We start from the raw sequence: 19728 nt of genomic DNA, 5'->3' as shown, positions 1-19728 counted from the left end.
GAGAAGGTCCGCCCAAGCTCCACACCAGCCTTGTAACTGTGGGGAAATCGCAAGTCGCGGTGGGTCCCCTTAATGTCCAGTATTTTCTCACTGTCGAAGCCGTGATGATTGAGCCCAGCTTGTCAAGTCCACGGTGCAATCAATACATTTTGGCGGATATTATTGACCCTTGTATTAATCCTGCCAATAAACCAAAAGCTAACCTATTTTTTGTATTTCATCCGGACTGCAATTGGGAGGAAAAGGTCAAAGGGTTAAGTCAACCTATTGAACAAGATACATAACAGAAGTTCACAGCTCTCTCATTGCTCATTCTTTGTTTCAAAAACATCAAAAATGCAGGAAGCACCTCGAGTACCTCTGACAGGGCGGAGTCGTCACTACAGCAGTGTAGAAGACGTTCCAGAAGATATACGCAAGTAAGCAAGCATGTCAGCTCAACGTCTATCGTGTACCTCTGCGTGCGAGGGAGGACAAGTCCAACAATCACAACAAACATGCCTTTGAAATAATAATAAAACAGAACACAAAGAAGCTAATCAACAAACCCCAGATACTGGCAACAACGCTACTCCATCTTCTCGTGGTACGACTACGACGTCCGCCTGACGCACGACGCCTGGTTCGGCGTGACGCCCGAGCCCGTCGCGAACCAGATCGCGCAGGACATGACGGCGTCAGGCACCAAGACGACCGTCGTGGACCTGTTCGCCGGCGCCGGCGGCAACGCCATCGCCTTTGCGCTGGCCGGCTCCTTTGACCGCGTCATCGCCATAGAGCGCGACGCCGACACCCTGGCCTGCGCCCAGCACAACGCAGAGGTCTACGGGTGCGGCGAGTGGATCACCTGGGTCCACGGCGACTGTTTTGACTTTCTCGCCGCCCAGAAGAAAGGCAAGGGCAACAACTCTGCTTCTTCTTTACCCGATAACCTGAGGATAGACCCCAAGACGACCAAGATATTCGCCTCGCCGCCCTGGGGAGGCGTCGACTACGGCCAGCAGGACGTCTTTGACCTCTCTACCATGCAGCCCTACAACCTTGACAAGATCCACGCTGCGTGCAAGGCATATGATCACGCCCTCTACCTCCCGCGGACTAGCGACCTGCGGCAGATCTCAAAGTGTGTCCCGGGCGGCGAGAAGATTGACGTTGTGCAGTACTGCATGGCCGGCGCGAGCAAGGCTTTGGTTGCCTACATTCCCGGTGCTCATAGCTGATGCTGTCGTTTCTTCTCTGGGTCCCTCAACTTGGCTCCAAATCAACAAGAAATTTTATATATCTAGACGGACGCCGAAAAACGTGATAAAATAATAATATTCGTTCCATTCACGCAAACGCTAATCGCCGACACCCAAAACCTACAAGGCCCTGACGATACTCCTCTCATCAAACAAGTCCTTCAACAGTCCCTTCACACACCCTTTCCAGTCCAACGGACCCATTGCATACGTCGACTCGAAGGCATAAATGCTCAACTGTCCAAAGAAAGGCCGAAGGATTTTGGCCACGAGCTCATCCCGCCTCTCCAGGCTGACCTCATCACTAATACCACCAGGACCCAACATCGGCCTCCGCCGCTCACCGGTAGCGACATCTACGAGATCTGCCACGCCGGCCATCCCGCTGGATCCCAGCTCCTCTGACAACTCGTCCACGAGAGCGACTGGCTGGTAGTGCGCCGATCCGGGTCTGTGGACCGCGTCGATTGTGTCGGTGACAAACAACCACTCGTGCAGTTGGAAGTCGTCAGGGGCCACGCAGATCAGCAAGTCCAGCAGCTTGCATGCCTGCAGGACGCTTGCGTTGTTGTACGTGTCGCTGGCTGCACTGTGATCCGGAGTTGCCACGCTCGACATGGCTGCGTGCAGTTCCGCGTTGATGATGGGCCATAGCGGTGCCAAGTGTACAGCGCTTGTCTTGAGCACGAGTGCCCGCACCACCATAAACAACTCCGCTCTCGTCGTGGATGACGGAGATGACGTGGCCGTTGCCCCTAGAAGCTCTACCATCTTGTCCAAGATCAAACCGACCTCCGTTACGAACGTGTCCGCCGCCGAAGCGAGGATGAGAGTCGCGATCCGCCGGAGGTTGAGCTGCGTCTTCCGATCCGATTCCAGCCGAGCCGAAGTTGCACCGACACCGAACACTATTCCGGCAGTCGTGGGTGGAGCAATGCGTCCAACGATCTCAGGCATCCTGTCCTTGTCACTCAAGGTCCACTGCCGTAATAGGGGAAGCCAGTCGCTCTGCACCAGGGCCAGCGGGGAGGCAAAGAACCTCGGGTCGTTGAACGCGTCGGCCACATCTTTCTTCCAAGTCTTTTGATTGTTGGGCAACCTGGCGAGTTCTTGCAACAGTATCAATGTGCTCTTGGTCACAGTGTCTGGGAACGATTTGGATCTCAAACTAGGCCCAATGACGTTTGTGGAAATCGAGGCGGCCGCCGTCAGCACCCTGTCGGATTCCATCAGGATCTTGTGAAGGCTTGGCACAATTGAGGTCAAAACCTCCACCACATCTTCAGCCCTTTCGTATGGGCCCTTGGGAGGTGCAGGCTTCTGCGGGAACTCGGGAGCCCTTGACTTTTCCGGTGAACTGAGCTCGGTAAATGTCATCGGCCTGGTGGTGAAGAGAGCCGTAAGTAGACGAAGGAACAGATCCTGTAATCAAGTCAGTTAAGTGTTTCAGGACACCGAATCGATAGGATAGAATCTGCGAACAAAGAATGAAGATACTCACCCCAAGCTCCCTCCGCATCTTTTTCTGCTCTCCAAAGCTCGTGTTGTCAACCTTCTCTCCCAGGATGGCCGCAAACTCCAGCAGGCTAGGAAGCGTCTGCCTGTGTGGGAATGGATTCCCTAGCAGCTCTTTCAGGAAGACGATGCAGTCTTGCCAAATCTCTTCCATAGCATCATCCTCGAGTGATCGCGCGTACTCGACCAGGAATATAACGACGTCATAATCCTGCAGCTCTACGGTCAGGGTTGACTTGCGCGACGAGTCCAAGGCGCTTGGGTTCGTCCGGCTGTAGATAGCATTGAATAAGGCCGGGATGGTGTGTTTCGGCCGCGAGCTGTCTAGAGCAGGCAGTAGGTTGAACACATCTGCCTGCTGCTGAGGCGCCCCCGGCGAGCCTCGCCAGATCTCCACCACGGTCTCCATACACTGCAGGGGCTCAGCCGTGAAGAGATGCTCGAGCAGCCTCCTGGCTCGGTTCCTCATCCGTAATGAAGTGTAGTTGAACGACGCTGTACTCGCAAGATCCTGCGTGCCCACATCCGGCCCCTGGCCCCACGACCAAATTCTGAAGCACATGCGCACTGCATCCTGGAATGCCAACAGTACGGTGAGCCTGTCGTTTGCAGTTGCGCTCCTCGACTGCGGGGTGTCCGAGGAGAAAATGTTGACAAAGAAGCCTTGCGGCTGTTCCGGACCCTTGACGAGTGACACGCGTGCCTCTTCTGCCATTAGTCGATCATGCCCCTTGGCTAGAACCTGCTCGAGGGCGTTGAGCAGCGAGATCAATGTGGTTTCGGGACCGCTGTTTGCTCCCCCTTGGAGGCTCCCAGCGTCTTTAAAGAGTTTCTGTAGCCCGGACAAGGTACTGCCTATCTGTCCACATAGAGTTTCGACGAGCGGGATGAGGACTCGGAAGATAGAATCCGAGTAAAATGGCAGGCATTCACCGAGAAAGCTTACCCAGCTGTCGAGGACAGCTCGACTACTGGGCGAGCTTAGTCCTGCCTGAATACATCTCAGTAGAGCCTGCGGTGGTCCAGGTGGTCGTCCCACAACATCTCCAGTCCCTGGGTTTTGCCCAATTCTTGTAGGGTCGACACTTGGACGCTTCTCAGATATCGACGTTGGCGATAGTGACTGATCTGTCAAAGTCTCTCGCAGTTTAAGCGAAGCAAAGACTACGTCTAGCAAGAGCACTTGCACGTAAGGATCTGAACCAGTCAAGGACCTCATGACCTTCTCTATCAGGATGTCCTCTAGGTGAAGCTCTGCAAGCGATACTGCGTAAGGGCTCAGAAGAATATGATGCAAACCCGCAAGTGCAGAACGACACAACTGCGTGGTTCTGGCATCCAGCTCGTTGTCTTCTGCTGGAGCTTCCGATATAACACACCGCATGCAGACTTGGAGAAAAAAGACCAAAAGAGACACGCCATTATCCCCGTCTGAGCCAAAGATTCGTCCGTTAGCCAGGTTGCCTTTAGTCAAATGCATTTTTCCAGAACTTTAGGGCTTACCATTTGATTCCTGCTGCTCTTTAGCCTTGCCTGAGATGGTACGTTTTGCCAAGACAGCCCAGAAATCACCCGTCGACAAGCGCAAAACGGTCGAGAACGCTCTCATGTAGTAAAGACATAGATCAAGATCGTCATTTACGGAGAACGAAACGATCTTGTCCATGTCAGATGCAGCCTTGTTGAGTTGCAAAAACCCAAGACTGAGAAATTTGCCAGCCAATATTGAGAAGAGTCTGTTTGCTGTCAGTTAGTCTGCTTCAATAATTGTGGGACGGTAGTCTGATCCAGCACTCACCTGTCAACCCCAATCAAGGTGCTAAGCCAAGTCTTTGCGCTCATAAATTGTTGGGTTCCTTCATCCAACAACGCGTCGAGAACCAAGAACAATGGCCGTGTGAGCATTACATGGTAATACTCCGCCCCTGCAAGTCTTGGTTTGTACACTTTTGTGTCTCCATGAAGACGGGGAGTCCGAGGCGTCTTGCGTTCAGATGCAGTGTCTTGTATTGTATGTGTCCATAAGACAGCAAATGCACGCCCATAATCAGTAACTGGGCTTGTTGTGGTCTCGGTGTTTTCCTTGTTCGTCATCAGGCTGGATATAGCAGCCTCAACATCCCTGTTATGCGGTCCCAATGCAGTTTGAAGCTGCCATAGGCTACGGGCTGTTTCGACGTGATATTTTGGTTCCGGGCTTGACAAGCACGTCCAAGCATGCCGCACAAGCTCTGGTATGATTTTCGAAAGTTCAAGCTCAGGGATGCGCTCGGATGACAAGAGTGTTGTAGACAGGACGAGTATGGAGGAGAAAGCAATGAAATCTAGAGGCGTTCTCGACGAAAGTCGATCATGCATGGATATCAGGAGGTTGTTGACGTCGAATGAGGTCTTGGAACTTGTCTTGTTTAACAAAAGCAGCAGCATCCGACTCTTTATCCCAAGCGCTGCTCTTTGGCTTTCTGTATGCAAGGCTTCACAGTTTAGCGAGCATGCCTTTCCGAGGAGTAGCTCGCCCGTGTGCTGTGGTGTAAATGGGGCGGGGCTGACTTCCAGACTCCCTTGCTCGTTCACATAGAAGTCCTTGATTTTCTTCAGCATGCCCAGAGTAGATACATCAGTGGCGGATTTTGATGCGGCTCTTTCTGGTGACTTTCCAACCGAGACTGAAAATGCTCGCTCCGGAACAAGGTCTATCAAATCGGTAGCTATTCCAAGCGCCTGTGACGTCAGATTCTTGTCTTCTTCAAATGGAGAATCGCTCTTCGCCCTTTCTTTGGCATCCTCGAGCATGCAGAGTATTGACAAGGCTGTCAGTGGCGCATGTGTTGTCACCATTTCCTCTTCTCTGACATTAAAGTGTGATAGGACAAATCTGACCAGGGCCATCTTGTCGGCGCGCTCGGCAGCTGTTGTATTCCCTGGGCCGATGGCGGATGCGATCAAGGCAAGAAGCTCCCCGAATATCAACCCACTCTCCACTCCATCGAAGAAGACACTGGCGCTTCGGAGAACCTCGCTGAAGTCGGGCTTTGAAAGTGCTGTTGTCTTGTACTTTCGCACACTATCAACTATTGGAAGGAAGAGCTCTGGAACCACAAGGCCACCGATCTCCCATCTGTCCATCAGGGACAGACATATGCGATACGGTCGGGCCCTTTCAATGGGACCACCTTCCTCGCTGGTCTTTATCATAGCCAAGAGCGATCTGCTCAAGGCTTGCAAGCCATATTCCTCGAAGTAACCCGTTTTCCCACCCATGCCACCGGCATGGTTGTCGGAGATCGAATAGGGTGATTCCAAGCCGTTCTCGCCTTCCAAGCTGGCTCCTGTCGGCTCTGGTCCTAATAACCAAGCCCAAAGCCTTCGGTTGAGACTCATCTCTCGGCGCGTCACCACACCGGCAGCTGCACGAAGAAGAAGCTCGAGATCTGTTGGCTTCACTCGGACCTGGAGGACGTTCGAATGAAGTGGTACATGGGACACCAGCAAGTCCAAGTATCCCCGTTGCACTAGAAGATTCTCATCACCCAGCCCAGCCGCAAAGCACCTCAGCAATAGTCCAGGTTCTGGCGAGGTGACCATCTGAGCAAGCTGGGCCGTTTTCGGGTCCTCCTTGCTTTTAGGAGCGCCGGCCTCGAGATTCAAGAGTTGGCCGAGATTCGGCAGGTTTCGCACCAGGTAAGCCAGAGCTCCAGCCCGTCGGCTCTGGCTGGTGATGGAAGCCAAGAAAAAGCACTGCCAGAAGAATGAATCGCCCGAGAAGTGTATGCGCGTGATTTCTTTACTGTTGGGTGGCCGTATTGCCGTCTTGAAACGTTCTACCAGCTTCAGAGTCTGCTCGAAATCCTCGGCGGTTTCATCCTCCAGTCCAGGGAGTAGGGCCAGCACAATGGACTTCATTGCCGGGCGCAGGGAGCGCGGGGCTAGATCTAAGAAGTGACTCTCTAGTAGTTCGAGGAATGGTGATCTGACCGATAGGGAGGCGAAGGACAGTGTCGAGGCCAGACCCGGGAAGTATAGAGGGAGGTCCCGGGAGAGGCCCTCGTTGCCTATCATGGTGAAGACATATTGGTAGACCTCGAGTGTTTTCTGGTGAACGCCGGAAGGAAGCGAGGGGTTGAGACATTGCGAAAGTCGTTTTGCGACCAGGGATTTCGAGGGGACAGTGGTAATGTTGTTCGGTCTTGCTTGCAGGGCCTAGTCGGGTGCGAGGTCGTCAGTACTTGGTAGTTGATTAACAGTAAAGTGCCGACAAAGCGACAGACCTTTAAGAGTCGATTCAGGAAGGAGATATAGTCGGCCCACTCCTGGAGAGCGGTCTCGAATAGGGCGAGTGTCCTTTCCACCCCCGAGGCGTATTTTCGAAATGCTTTGTCCTTGGGAGCATCCTCTGCATTTGAACTGTGTTAGAGGTATTCATATGCTAAGGGCGCGAGGTAGGAGAGAGAAAAGAAAAACAGGAAAAGGATAAATGCAGTACATACCAACTCCAAGCTGGTTCCTCCACTGTCGAGGTATCGGTGATTCGCGCCCAGAGCTCTCGGGGGAGCCCGGAGCGAGCCCTGGTTCAAGAGCCATTACAGACAACGTTACTCTTCGAAAGCGAGTGGAACGGAGCCATCAGGTGTCCTGGGTGTCTATTCCGGCCGTGTATCATTTCGCCTTGGTCACATATCAGGACATTATCGAGGCATGGCTCATCACAAAAAGTCGGATAGTATGATCAAAGGTGGCAGCACACCTCGGTACCACGCTGATGCACTGTACAGTACAGTACACGCATACGTACAGCTTTGGTAGCTCAATGCGCCGCCCCACAATCAGACAACCGCCAGCTCCCCGCCGTTGCAGGGGTCCTTTATCGATTGTACCTTGGCGCTGAAACGGCCACATCCCGTCATGTCACATGGGAGGTGGGTCCTGATCTCAACGCCAACTTTCTTACTGAGCCTCATGTCGTCACCCCTTTGGCGTAAATGTCCTCCAATTCCCGTTTTGAACCCTTCCCATCATGAGCTGCGACTGTATAACTGGATCCTGACCACGAAGACAAGATGCATCAATGTTTTCGATATTGAAAATGAGCGGTTGAAACCAATGGCCTCTTAGCGCCAAGTCAGGCAACAAACCCATCCGCGCGCCTGACCTGACCTCATTGCGGAACCAAAGCCACATGACAAGTTGTCTATCACAACAACAGTGGAATATTATGTTTGACCTGAGAGGTTTATATCACAGACATGGCTCAAGAAGACCATGCCCCCGATAGTGCCGACTCGGCCGCGGTCACCGCTACTGATAGCCCCGACCCTGCGACCTCGACCCCAACTCCGCCTCCGCCCCCACTCCCACCTCGGCCCCGCCAACCAACGTCGCCCGGAAGTACCGAGACGTCAAAATTACAGTCCGGTGCGACTACCGCGATAACGTCCATCGACATTCAAACGCTCTCGTTCCCCGATGGTTCCCGCGGTACTTTCTCCACCCCCGGAACGCGGGCTGTGTCAACTCCCGGAAGGACGTCCCCCAGCGGCTACTCAACGCCCGCGACCAACATCGGCGGTCTGGATGATGCCATGAGCGTAATGAGCTTCGCGCCAACGCTCAAGCCACCCGGAGATTTAGCCAGCTTGATTGAGGGGGAGATCAACCGCAAGAGCCGCGCCTGGCAGCTGCTGAGGTCGCAGTCCGCCAGCGTGCAGCCGTTCGAGGCCAGAGGCCCGAATTTCGCACGCCCGATGGATCAATTGACTGGCTTTGAACAAGAGTTTGACGATGTCAACTCTGCCGCGCCAGCGGATTCTGAAACGGGCTCAGATGATGAGGAACGTCTGCGGCTGTGGAAGGCCAAACTGAAGCACTACATGATCCTATCGTCGGCTGGCAAGCCGATCTGGAGCAGACATGGTGACTTGAGCTTAATCAACTCATACATGGGAGTTGTCCAAACTATCATTTCGTTCTACGAAGGCGCCAAAGATCCGCTGCAGGGCTTTACGGCTGGCGACGCCCGATTCGTCATTTGCACCCAGGGGCCCTTGTATTTTGTTGCCATCAGCCGCCTGGGCGAGAGCGACTTGCAGCTGCGGGCTCAGCTCGACGCTCTCTATATGCAGATTCTTTCCACCCTGACACTGCCGACGCTGACCAACATCTTCGTCAACCGGCCCTCTTCCGACCTGCGCAAACCCCTTCAGGGCACTGAGTCGCTTCTCTCAGCGCTGGCAGACAGCTTCACAAAGGGGTCTCCATCCGCTATGCTTGGCGCTCTCGAGTGCCTAAAGCTCCGCAAGTCCCACCGGCGCGCAATCAACAACGCATTCCTCAAACAACGCTCTGAAAAGCTTCTTTACGGGTTGATAGTCGCTGGAGGGAAGCTTGTCAGCGTCATACGTCCTCGCCGCCATTCGCTACACCCTTCCGATCTGGAGCTGATCTTCAACATGCTTTTCGAATCCGACGGCATCAAGGCCGGTGGCGGTGAGAACTGGATCCCGTTGTGCCTGCCTGCATTCAACAACAGAGGTTATCTATACATGTATGTCAGCTTCTTCGATAACAAGGATCTCGACTCCACGTCAGTGCCCGAGGCAGCTTCGCCACCCCCATCGGCCCAAGATGAGATCGCCATCATCCTGATCAGCCCAGACAAGGAGTCCTTCTTTGAGCTCAAGGACATGCGCGACAGGGTAGCAGAGACCTTGACCAAGAACGGTGCCCTGACGCTGATCCGCGCCGCCACCGCCGCTGGCCGGCCACGAGTCGACGCCGTCGCTGGGCCCGCGGGTGGCGGCCAGATTGCGCACTTCCTGTACAAGTCGCGCGCCAACGTCCAGCTGGTGGCCTCTTCGTTCGACAAGCCCAGGTTTGATATGGTCACGCGACGCCGACTCATGACGCTGTACCACGGCCTCCACACCGCCGTGCACGCCCGCTACGCGCACTCAAAGGTGCTGCACCGCGCCGCCGCCGATTCGGTCAGCCTGGCCTGGATCACGCCGGCCTTTGAGTTTTACTGCGTTGCCGGCCCCAACGCCTCGCGCGCCGTCATGACCCAGGGCGCAAACAAGATTGTGCAGTGGATAAAGCGTGAAGAGGAGCGGCTGTTTATCGTCGGTGGCGGTGTATTTTAAAGAGGCAAATCTTGGTTGCCTTTGATCTTTTTATCCAACACTAACTCTTTTTTTTTCTTCACTTTTTTGCTATATCGTTGGCCCTTTTGGCTTGAAACATAGCCCAGATATATCATGCATCAACTTTAAGCATTAATGATACACCGTCTGTGTCCCAATGCTGACTCGACTGAGGATTTAACTGTCACTCTTCTTGTTCAAGAAGTCTCGGCTTCCAAGACCTACTAAGGCCACTATGCAGATATCTACCACTCCTCTTAATAATAATGACTCTGTTTAGACCAAATATAATGACAGCGTCACAAACAAGGCATGTATGCCAGTACGCATTGCTCAAGCTGCAACGTAATTTACGACCATCCAATTCAATATCAGACCACACTCTATAGCTCTCTCTGGACTTTTCATTAACGTAATCCTTCCTTTACCACTTTTCAAAGTCCCCTTCCAGACATACTCGGCTTGATCATCCGCATCGCTACAGTAAACTATCCCCAAAATCCCGTCACAAAGGACAAGCAAGACAAACAAAAATATCAGCCTGTAAGGCAATATGAAGAACTCCAATGATACAAAGTCTGACCTTCAAGGTTTAGCAGTCGAAACATTGAGCCTGCCATCTCATGACATCAGGTCGCTGGTGGTATCCCTTGAGGTCGTGATTGAGGCCGTTTGTACATATACAAACGAAATGTCTGTCTGGCGCCCTTGACTAGCTTTGAGAACCTCTGTCTAACCTTTCCTTTGCTGTGCACCCGTGCGACTTCGGATATCCTGCTTGATCTCAGCTTCTCTGTCAAGGATGCGGCCTCTCCGCTCGACGATAGTAGCTGGAGCTCATCAATCTCTTTGGAGTGAGCAGTGAGGTCATTGACATCTGAGCCTCTAAGCTCCTCTGCTAGGTCTTGGCCGCTCCGTCTTGTCAGGGACTCGGTAAGCCTAAGCTTCATTTTGGAGAAATGTTTCCGAGGACCTCTATGCTTATCCGGACTTATTTCTTGCTGATTGACTGAAGGGTGATCATAGGTATCGGCTGTTGTAGTTGCAATTATAGTAGTCCCGGATAAAAGTGGTCTCTCGAGGTGCGTATCCAAGGAATTCCCACGAGCGAGACCGTCTTCTAAATCTGCTTGATACAGCGGCGGGCTCGCAGCCGGCAGAGATGCCGTTTCATCAAAGTCCCCGTTGTCAAGACGGCCGGTCTCTTGCCGAACAGTGGCATCTTGAACGAGGACGTCTTGAACCTCGTGCCCATCGGGGTGGCACTCCGAAATCTCAAGTATGGTATTTGGGCATTTGGCCTCTGGGTGTCTCCTGACTGTACTACTGTCATGGTTATCCAAGTGATGCAATGCGTCGCGGAGCACCCTGAGTCTTAGTTTTCGTCCCTTCCTTAAAACAGCCGTTGGTTTCTCAATGCCCATAGTACCAATTCCATCCGTTTTGGGCGCAAACGGGGATTCTGACGGCGGTAACCAGGATTGGTCGCCGGAGAACCTCGACGCTGGGCTGATCAGGTGCAATCCGACATCCGAAGCACTCGACTGCTCCTCGGCACTATCCGTGGCTTCAGAACTATGCACCTCTGGGTTAGTTGAATGGGTTAAGCACCTGCTATTGCCTCCCACGGTTGACACAATGATTGGATTTATCCGATCAGATCTCTTTTCATGATCCGAGTCTTCGCTCAGCGAGTCCGGGCTTGAAGATACAGAAGGACTATCTCCAGGAAGTGCAGGCAACGCTTTCATAAGCTGAGGTATGCTGTTCCTGACCCGGAGCTCCTTTGCTGGAGAAATTGGCTTGGGCGCCAAAATTGGCGTCCCGATCCGAGATGGGGAATCACTTGCTGGTATGTTTCGCCCACTGCTTTGGCTAATTCTCAGCATAGCCTGGTTCCTCCTATGGCGACGCATCAAGGCTTGAGGATCATGCTCCCCACAAGAGGTTCCTTGGAACCCATTGATGAGTGAGTGAACGGACTGAATACTCCGGGACTTCTCGATCAGATTGTTTGATGAAGGGGAACGCCAAAATCTGCCCTGCTTCATTGTCATCCGACCTTTGTTGGACTCATCAAGGTAGGTGAGGCTGTGAGTCTTTGCCCGCTTGTCAGCCATGCCTATCGGTGCCCATTCACAGTGCAATTCTTGGCCTTGGAGCTCGTTGTTAATAGAACCCAGATCAGTTGAATTGGCACCAGGGCTTGAGGCTGCTGTTTGCTCAACTGAAGAATCTGCAGAGTGAACAAGCGGTATCTCCACTGTGTCGCCGACAATGAAGCCCTCTGTGGCGTTCAACGGGCGGCGTACTTCTCCACTCGATTGTGCATACTGGACAGACGAGATGGATCCGGCATACGTGGCCCTTTGTCTTTCAGTCTTGAAATTCTCCTGTTTATTTCCATCCGAGAACGTTGCTTGGGGGCACCAGACCTCTCTCCTTTCTGGCTGGGTGGTTGTTGTGAGGTTGGCTGGATCCGTCTCGAATGGTATCACTGGTGGAATCCGGCTCCTGTCACGACCTGCCTGGGGTCCTAGCAGTTCGATGACCGACCCAGCGTCAACCTGTGGTTGCGCAGCCGCTTGCATTCCAAGAGGTGTGGAAGGAGGTACAGGAATATGAGGTTCTATAAGTTGATCATTGCACCGAACCCAGTTTTTTCCTGCATCTTCATCTGCGTTTGGGGTCGATGAGTCGCTCAGATGTGTAGCAAATCGACGTTTGGGGTATCTGACGCAGTCATCACCATGGCCGAGGGCGCGATGCGCGGTTGTGGTTTGAGCTGAAATTGGCACCAAGGGACTGCGCGATCGATAGTTGGTCTCCTGTCTGGGATAGTCGAAGTCTTCGGAATAGTCATAATAGAACGGTCCTGAGGGCACATGGAGATTCTGTGAGCCTGTATCTATAGGCGAAGAATACCGGTACTTGTCGATGATTGATCCAAAGCTTGAGTTCCTAGCATTCATATCCGTGGAGTCGTAATCACTGATCTCACTTGGCTGATGCCCCCATGGGTTCAGCAGTCGGCCATGAGCGTAATGCTCGTGAAGCCCTGCTCCAGAAGATGATGTTCTTTGAGATCGATAGGAGCGTTGGCTGGGATGTGAGCGCGTGGGGCGGTTGACATCTGACCTGAGGGACAGCGGTGGTCTCCGACGACTGCTTTGACGATATATCGGCGGCTGTCTATATGATCTATGATAGTCGGTTCTCTGCGTGTTATCAGCTCCCTGTAGCCTAATCCATATGATACTTGACCGAATACTCACATATGAAACATGGTCGATCCCAATCATCCGAGTATAATCAACATTTCCATTCTCTGTTAAAGCCGGAGAGGAAGGACGAACACCCGGCCGCTTGAGCCTGGTGGGATATGGAAAGGGTGAGCGCGGTCGTTGCAGGTAAGATGGAGAAGATCCATGAGCATAACCACTAGAATGGGAATGTGTTTGATGGTAATGTCGCGCGCCGTAGCTGCTTGTCATGGAATAGGATCTTGGGCCCATTTCGTCGAGCATGACAGGACGAAAGCTAGATCCAGACCTCTGACTTCCCGATCCATACATTGATATGATGTCTGGCGTAGATGGGTCTCGGTATGATGGTAGTCGTCTGCGATCATCTTCTCTGCGGACACGGCCTCCACTTCTTTCAACCGACTCTGTCTGTCTTTGTGGCGTTGACCTCGACCCGTCATCCCAGAAGGCAGCGTGTTGACGAGGCAGTTGGTGGAATGTTGCCGAAGGCCTGATGGAGAAAGTGCCAATGTCTCCCGTTTCGGTTGTCGTCTTCAGCATGCTCTCGAGAGGGCCGGGTAAAGGCAGCAGAGCGGGATACTCGTTAGCATCTGCAAGGTGAGCTTGTGAACCCTGGCGTAACAGGGACCGGGGCGTCGGCCGGGCTTGACTGTTATAGGCGACATTGAGGGCTCCATGACTGGCAGCTCGCCTTGTAGCACGGATCCCTTCCATGACGATACATTTGAAGAGGGTACGAAGGAATCCACAGGCTTGGGCAGAGAGCACCCAGGTCTCTGACGAGCAGCCTGCCCAGCAAGATTGACCGGAAGTCAAGTGTGAGACTCGAGAGCCACGAGAGTTTTTCGAGCGGCGTCGGCACGAATAAGATTATCAGGTGAAGCAAGCAAGTAATGGGAACAATTTTGTGATTACAACAGTCGTGGTAGGGAACACGGACAAGACAAGAAATAGGATGAGCTCAAGGGTCTTGATGACTTGGTGATGTGGTTTGCTAGAATTCTAGCATCTTGCCGAGTGCCTGGCCCATGCATGCAAATAAGGCAGGATGAAGGTGAATCCCTTTGGGACGATCGAGTTTCTCGAGTTAGGTGCTGGTCCGCTTGGTCGGTTACCTGCCTCAACTCACCTATCCAACTTGTCAGGTGCCACCAATGCGGTCCGACTCGGCCGGGAAAGGAAGGCATCATCAACCTGCATACTTGCCTAGATGAGTAGGCGCCGGGAGTTGTATTCCCAAGGTCTTCCAAGATTCAAAATGAAGTTGGCTCAGTCCCTCCCCAATCCCATGACGTGCTCGTGGTGCCTAGGTATGGATTAAAAGTCACAATCGCATCCATTCCCAAAATACTGTATACCGGAGCCTGAACGGCTTTATTGAATACCTAGGTACCTACCTACCTAGTTATCATTTTCGAATTGGAAATAGTGGTGGGTGGGCGAAACGGTTTCCTTGACAAATATACCGTGTGAAGCGTTTGTCTCGACTTCAAATCAGGCAGCGCACCAAATGATGTACCCAATTGAACCAGACGACCAGTGACGCTGCTCGTTGTTTTGTAAGATGTATGCTGGAGACAAGAAGCAACTAGCCGGCAGTAACAACCTTGGTGACGTGGATTTTGTGTGATATTTGGCATGGGTAAAAAGTTTATGAATGTAAGAAACATGGAAGATTATTAATACCACCCGGGTGTCTATAAATGGATGTGTGTTGCATCTCTTGTGTGCATGAGCTCAGAGTGCTGGGGATCACGTAACTGTTATCTATGGTTACTCGATGCAAAGTCCGTTTCAGTATCAGCAACATTGGTAGTCAGGGATATGAGGGATATGAGGTTTGAGAAGCACGAATTTCTCCGTGTAAGTGATAGGAATGGCTGCCTGCCACAGGGTTTTACAAAATGCACGGTATGAGGTTGGCTTGATAGTGGCTGTGTGCACATATTTAGACAGGGTTTTGTTACTATTCTCGAGGAATGAAGGCTGGCTTAGCTCCAACTGGTAGGAGAATCCGTGAGGTACAGATCGTAAGACTAAGCTTGAACGAGTCTAGTGTAATCCTTGGGGCGAGGTTGGCAAGCCTTGTCAGCCGATAACATTCGGCAGTCTTGACGCTACGGTACTGATTACGGAGTGCTGGAGACTGAGCTGTTGGAGTGCCCAATTGCTACTGAGCAAACGTAGTGGGGCCTAGGTATCTCGCCGCAAGCTCAATAAGCCAAGGTAGCGCAGGAAATGCACCAACGCTCGCAACTGTCAGCTTATTTGGATATAGCTGCAGATTGTTACCTGAATAATGTCCCTAGAGGCCAGATATGCCACACAAAGCCGGTGGCGCCAAGGCCACATGTGGTTCCTTCGGTTGGTACCCCGTACCATACCTATTGCGGGATCTACGCCCAGGATTTATTTTGTCCATGAGGCTGTGATGCTTGGTGCCGTACCCGAAATGGAACACTCATCACCCTCCGATTTATAATCATATCTAGTAAAGGCCAAGCTTTATGTATCTTCAACCAAATTTTATTTAAAAAATATATTTTCAAATATTTTCTTTATATATTATATCTTCAGAGAGATATATATTTTGTCTTTGGTTTACCCCTAAAAAGCTTGCAGCTTCCTGCTTATGCTTGCGCTATTATGCAAGATCGGCGGAAGCTCGGCCTATAAATCTTGCAAAAAAAAAAAAAAAAGAAAGATATGTATATTTATATATTTAAGGTAAATCTAACCCGTCTTTTCTGTAAGATGAAGATAATAGAACAAAAACTTGATATAGAGAGGAAAGGAGGAGGCGAACGTGGAACTCCTGGCCTTGAGCAGCTCGGCGCCCGGCTGCAGGACCGCCGCAGGCAAAAATCCACGGCTCTAGGCTGTTCATGATCAGAAGAGGACAAGTATCAATTTATTTGGTCTTTCGTCTCATCTGCATCTCGTGCTGGGGTCTGGGTTGTCTAAACTAGGAAACGGAATGTTCTGTGTCCCAAGTTTGTGCAAACTTTGAGATGATTTTGATGCAGCCCGTCACACCAAGAAGAATTGCCAAGCAGAATTCTGGCAAGGTTGGGCCAGCCTTGGCCCGGAATTGGTGGGGAGCTTTCCCCTGCGCCGACCCCACTCCGTGCATGCGCCCACCTTGAGCTCCCTTTTACTGTGGGCTGAGTGTAGCAGCCCGTTTGCCGCGCAGCATTACCCCAACTGGTCCCTGGAAAAAAGACAGGTGTCCTTCAAACCGCATTGGAACAGATCTTCAAAAGACCCAGAACTTGCATGTATGGCGTTTCCCACATCTGACTAGGTACAAAAGCCTCCAGTCTTAAAAGTTTCCCTACGACCCTCCTTCAATTCTTTTTCGTTTCCTTAATTCCAATCTTGTACATCAAACCCAGTCGCACAATAGACGGTGGAACTTCAGAGCTGTTCCCGTTAAGCGCAGGCGAAATACTCAACATTTCTCTTTTGCTCCATATAAGATGCATACCGTCAGGAGTTTCGCCTTGGGCCTTTTGGCCACCGCCGCCGTGGTATCGGCTTCAGATGCTCCCTCAGATGTTGTCCAACTGAAGGAGGACACCTTCGACGCATTCATCAAGGAGAACGACCTCGTCCTTGCCGAGTTCTTTGCGCCGTGGTGGTAAGCTAGTACTCCGTCGTCCGACAATCCCCCCGCAGCACCCTGGCACCTGCCATCCGCACACAGACGTTTTGCAAGACTGGAAAGCACTGACAATAATTTTGTTTGACAGCGGTCACTGCAAGGCTCTCGCCCCCCACTATGAGAAGGCCGCCACCTCTCTCAAGGAGAAGAACATCAAGCTTATCAAGGTCGACTGCACAGAGGAGCAGGATCTGTGCCAAAAACACGGTGTCGAGGGCTACCCCACCCTGAAGGTCTTCCGTGGCCTTGACAACGTCGTGCCCTACAAGGGTCAGAGGCAGGATGATGGGTAAGTTGATGGCTCACGAACAGCCTCGTTCAATTCATGATCTGATTACTGATCGATGCCATTTTATTCAGAATTATCTCGTATATGGTCAAGCAGTCTCTGCCTGCTGTTTCGACCATCACCACCGACAGCCTCGAGGAGTTCAAGAAGACCGACAAGGTTGTCGTTGTCGCTTACTTGTCCAGCGACGACAAGACCTCGACTGAGACTTTCACCCAGGCTGCCGAGAAGCTCCGTGACCACTACCCCTTCGGTTCCAGCACCGATGCCGCCCTTGCAGAGGCTGAGGGTGTCAAGGCTCCTGCCATTGTTGTTTACAAGACCTTTGATGAGGGCAAGGCTGTCTTCGACAAGAAATTTGACGTCGAGGAGATTGAGAAGTTCGCCAAGACCGCCGCCACTCCTTTGATCGGCGAGGTCGGCCCCGAGACATACTCCGACTACATGTCCGCTGGCATTCCTCTGGCGTACATCTTCGCCGAGACCGCTGAGGAGCGTACTACTCTCAGCGAGGCCCTCAAGTCCATCGCCGAGAAGCACCGTGGCGCCATCAACTTCGCCACTATCGATGCTAAGGCTTTTGGCGCCCACGCTGGTAACCTGAACCTCAAGGCCGACAAGTTCCCCGCCTTCGCCATCCAGGAGACTGTCAAGAACCAGAAGTTCCCCTTCGACCAGGACAAGGAGATCACCGCCGAGGCTATCTCCAAGTTCGTCGAGGACTTCGTTGCTGGCAAGATCGAGCCCAGCGTCAAGTCCGAGCCTATTCCCGAGACCAACGATGGCCCTGTCAGCGTTGTCGTTGCCCACACCTACAACGACATCGTTCTCGACGACACCAAGGACGTTCTCATCGAGTTCTACGCCCCTTGGTGCGGTCATTGCAAGGCTTTGGCTCCCAAGTACGAGGAGCTTGGTGCTCTCTACCAGAAGTCTGAGTTCAAGGACAAGGTCGTCATCGCCAAGGTTGACGCCACTGCCAACGACGTTCCCGACGAGATCCAGGGTTTCCCCACCATCAAGCTCTACGCTGCTGGCAAGAAGGACTCGCCCGCTACCTACAGCGGCTCGCGCACTATCGAGGACTTGATCACTTTCGTCAAGGAGAACGGCAAGTACAAGGCTGAGGTTTCCGTTGAGGCCGAGAAGGAGACCCCGGTTGCCCCGGCTGCTACTGAGTCTGAGGAGGCCAAGGCCACTGAGGCTGCTGAGAAGAAGAAGGATGAGCACGATGAGTTGTAAAGCGCTCTGCGTTTGCTGCTTGACGTACACTTGATGATTTACTTGTTATGTAAAAATACCACAAGGTCTTAGGTTACCAGACTGAATTTCAACTGCGTTTTTTTTTCATGAAAACCTAGCCACCAATAAGACAGCCTATGGAAAATGATGGTGTTGTGTGAACCATGTTTACATATGAGGCTGTCAAGTTAGTGAAATTACAAATGGAATACTGTCAACCTCAGTTGAGCCTCGCCTGTGAAACGTGGCCTCATCGAGGTGCAAAGCACTTCCATTGGTCTGTATTCTGTACGGAGTACATTACCGGTATTAGTAAATTCTCCAAGTCCGAACTGCCCCCGCGGTTGTCTTGGCGTAGCGCAGGGGTTCGACACTTGCAGTTTGCTATTTGCACTACAGTGGTAATATGAAGTAGCTTGATTCGCCACGGCATCTCTTGACTGAGATGCTTGGGTATTGCCGGCCCAGACCGCCTTATTACCGCCTTGCCGCGTCCCACTCTACTCCAGTCCTCGCCTCCGCGCGGCCATTGTTGATTCCGGAGGGCTCCACCACTTCCTGAGCCCAAACACCAAGATCATCTGTCACTTTCACTCGCGAACCCGAGACCCTGGACCGAACTAGGATTTTCCATATCTAGCATACAACATACACAAAATGTCCTCTCGATTGTTTTCGGTTGGCGCCCGCGTGCTGGGTCACACTTCGCCGTTAACTCGCAGCTTCCAGACGACCACACGACGATTCGATGCCGTCTCGAATGCGACGCTGCCCGCTCGCAAGCCCGTCGGTGCCTTCAGAGGAGGGTAAGTTGCTCAATTGGCCGCCAATTGGTCTTCAAACGGCCGCCTTTGGTTCTCCAAAGTTTCATCTCGGTGTCAGTCGTTAACTCGACCTCTTGCAACTACAGTCTCTTCGGTTTCCTCTTCGGCACCACCCTTGCCGGCTCTGGAGTGTACTACTACGTGCTCCAGGAGTACAAGGCCGCAAATGACCTGCTGACAGAAGATATCTACGTGCGTTACTGCATCTGATAACTTTCCTTGTCTCATCAACCTGAAAAACACAGCAGCTGCATGGCACGAACACATACCTAGACGATCGTAATGGCCCTCTTTGCGCGAGACCAGCATCATCGGATGGTTCTCGAGTCCCTGTCCCCACTCCAGTCATTTACCGGCTTTGGGCAAACTACCATGGCGTCTCATGCTCTTTCAGATCGTCTTTGCTGATTTTACTAACTCCTTACTGGTTGGTATATTCCAGAACCTGCAAGCCTCTGTGCAACGGTTGAGCAACTACTTGACGACTTTAGAGGACCGGATAGAGGCTACGGAACGGAGGAGGAAATAGAGGGCGTTTTGGGGAATCACAG

At 52.3% G+C, this 19728-nt stretch overlaps 8 protein-coding genes across 8 annotated transcripts; 5 read left to right on the top strand and 3 right to left on the bottom strand.

The window, feature by feature from the left end:
- Nucleotides 1-126: 126 nt before the first annotated feature.
- On the top strand, nucleotides 127-2761 carry MGG_05756 (uncharacterized protein). Its single transcript, XM_003710630.1, has 2 exons — nucleotides 127-419; nucleotides 554-2761. Exons 1-2 carry the CDS (start codon nucleotides 337-339, stop codon nucleotides 1218-1220), a joined length of 750 nt encoding a protein of 249 aa, XP_003710678.1. The 5' UTR covers nucleotides 127-336; the 3' UTR covers nucleotides 1221-2761.
- MGG_13176 (uncharacterized protein) lies at nucleotides 1255-7520 on the bottom strand. The gene is made up of 6 exons (XM_003710629.1): nucleotides 7244-7520; nucleotides 7025-7149; nucleotides 4555-6956; nucleotides 4260-4492; nucleotides 2743-4187; nucleotides 1255-2663 (listed from the first exon to the last, which is right to left on the bottom strand). Exons 1-6 carry the CDS (start codon nucleotides 7335-7337, stop codon nucleotides 1362-1364), a joined length of 5601 nt encoding a protein of 1866 aa, XP_003710677.1. The 5' UTR covers nucleotides 7338-7520; the 3' UTR covers nucleotides 1255-1361.
- Nucleotides 7521-7711: 191 nt separating this feature from the next.
- On the top strand, nucleotides 7712-10281 carry MGG_05755 (vacuolar fusion protein mon-1). Its single transcript, XM_003710628.1, has one exon. It carries the CDS (start codon nucleotides 8000-8002, stop codon nucleotides 9890-9892), a length of 1893 nt encoding a protein of 630 aa, XP_003710676.1. The 5' UTR covers nucleotides 7712-7999; the 3' UTR covers nucleotides 9893-10281.
- MGG_16466 (uncharacterized protein) lies at nucleotides 10246-10842 on the bottom strand (the record flags this gene model as incomplete). Its single annotated transcript, XM_003710627.1, has 1 exon — nucleotides 10246-10842. One exon carries the CDS (start codon nucleotides 10840-10842, stop codon nucleotides 10522-10524), a length of 321 nt encoding a protein of 106 aa, XP_003710675.1. The 3' UTR covers nucleotides 10246-10521.
- Nucleotides 10843-11012: 170 nt separating this feature from the next.
- Nucleotides 11013-13559, bottom strand: MGG_16465 (uncharacterized protein; the record flags this gene model as incomplete). The annotated part of the gene is made up of 3 exons (XM_003710626.1): nucleotides 13168-13559; nucleotides 11322-13110; nucleotides 11013-11218 (listed from the first exon to the last, which is right to left on the bottom strand). The coding sequence occupies exons 1-3, from the start codon at nucleotides 13465-13467 to the stop codon at nucleotides 11013-11015; spliced, it is 2295 nt and encodes a 764-aa protein (XP_003710674.1). The 5' UTR covers nucleotides 13468-13559.
- Nucleotides 13560-15457: 1898 nt separating this feature from the next.
- On the top strand, nucleotides 15458-16036 carry MGG_16464 (uncharacterized protein; the record flags this gene model as incomplete). The annotated part of the gene is made up of 2 exons (XM_003710625.1): nucleotides 15458-15601; nucleotides 15944-16036. 2 exons carry the CDS (start codon nucleotides 15458-15460, stop codon nucleotides 16034-16036), a joined length of 237 nt encoding a protein of 78 aa, XP_003710673.1.
- Nucleotides 16037-16637: 601 nt separating this feature from the next.
- Nucleotides 16638-18353, top strand: MGG_05753 (protein disulfide-isomerase; the record flags this gene model as incomplete). Its single annotated transcript, XM_003710624.1, has 3 exons — nucleotides 16638-16798; nucleotides 16911-17111; nucleotides 17183-18353. The coding sequence occupies 3 exons, from the start codon at nucleotides 16638-16640 to the stop codon at nucleotides 18351-18353; spliced, it is 1533 nt and encodes a 510-aa protein (XP_003710672.1).
- Nucleotides 18354-19010: 657 nt separating this feature from the next.
- On the top strand, nucleotides 19011-19706 carry MGG_05752 (uncharacterized protein; the record flags this gene model as incomplete). The annotated part of the gene is made up of 3 exons (XM_003710623.1): nucleotides 19011-19159; nucleotides 19264-19369; nucleotides 19620-19706. 3 exons carry the CDS (start codon nucleotides 19011-19013, stop codon nucleotides 19704-19706), a joined length of 342 nt encoding a protein of 113 aa, XP_003710671.1.
- Between the last annotated feature and the right edge of the window lie 22 nt (nucleotides 19707-19728).

The sequence above is a fragment of the Pyricularia oryzae genome, chromosome 1 (genome assembly GCF_000002495.2).
Source record: "Pyricularia oryzae 70-15 chromosome 1, whole genome shotgun sequence".
Lineage (NCBI taxonomy): Eukaryota > Fungi > Ascomycota > Sordariomycetes > Magnaporthales > Pyriculariaceae > Pyricularia > Pyricularia oryzae.
The sequence above is the reverse complement of the archived record's forward strand: the minus strand, read 5'-3'. Positions and strand labels throughout refer to the sequence as shown.

Coding starts and splice junctions, on each gene's coding strand:
- MGG_05756 (XM_003710630.1), top strand. CDS start 337: ATGCAGGAAGCACCTCGAGTACCTCTGACAGGGCGGAGTCGTCACTAC. Junction 420..553: donor GTTCCAGAAGATATACGCAA/GTAAGCAAGCAT, acceptor AACAAACCCCAG/ATACTGGCAACAACGCTACT.
- MGG_05755 (XM_003710628.1), top strand. CDS start 8,000: ATGGCTCAAGAAGACCATGCCCCCGATAGTGCCGACTCGGCCGCGGTC.
- MGG_13176 (XM_003710629.1), bottom strand. CDS start 7,337: ATGGCTCTTGAACCAGGGCTCGCTCCGGGCTCCCCCGAGAGCTCTGGG. Junction 4,493..4,554: donor ACCTTGATTGGGGTTGACAG/GTGAGTGCTGGA, acceptor GACAGCAAACAG/ACTCTTCTCAATATTGGCTG. Junction 2,664..2,742: donor AGATGCGGAGGGAGCTTGGG/GTGAGTATCTTC, acceptor ACTTGATTACAG/GATCTGTTCCTTCGTCTACT.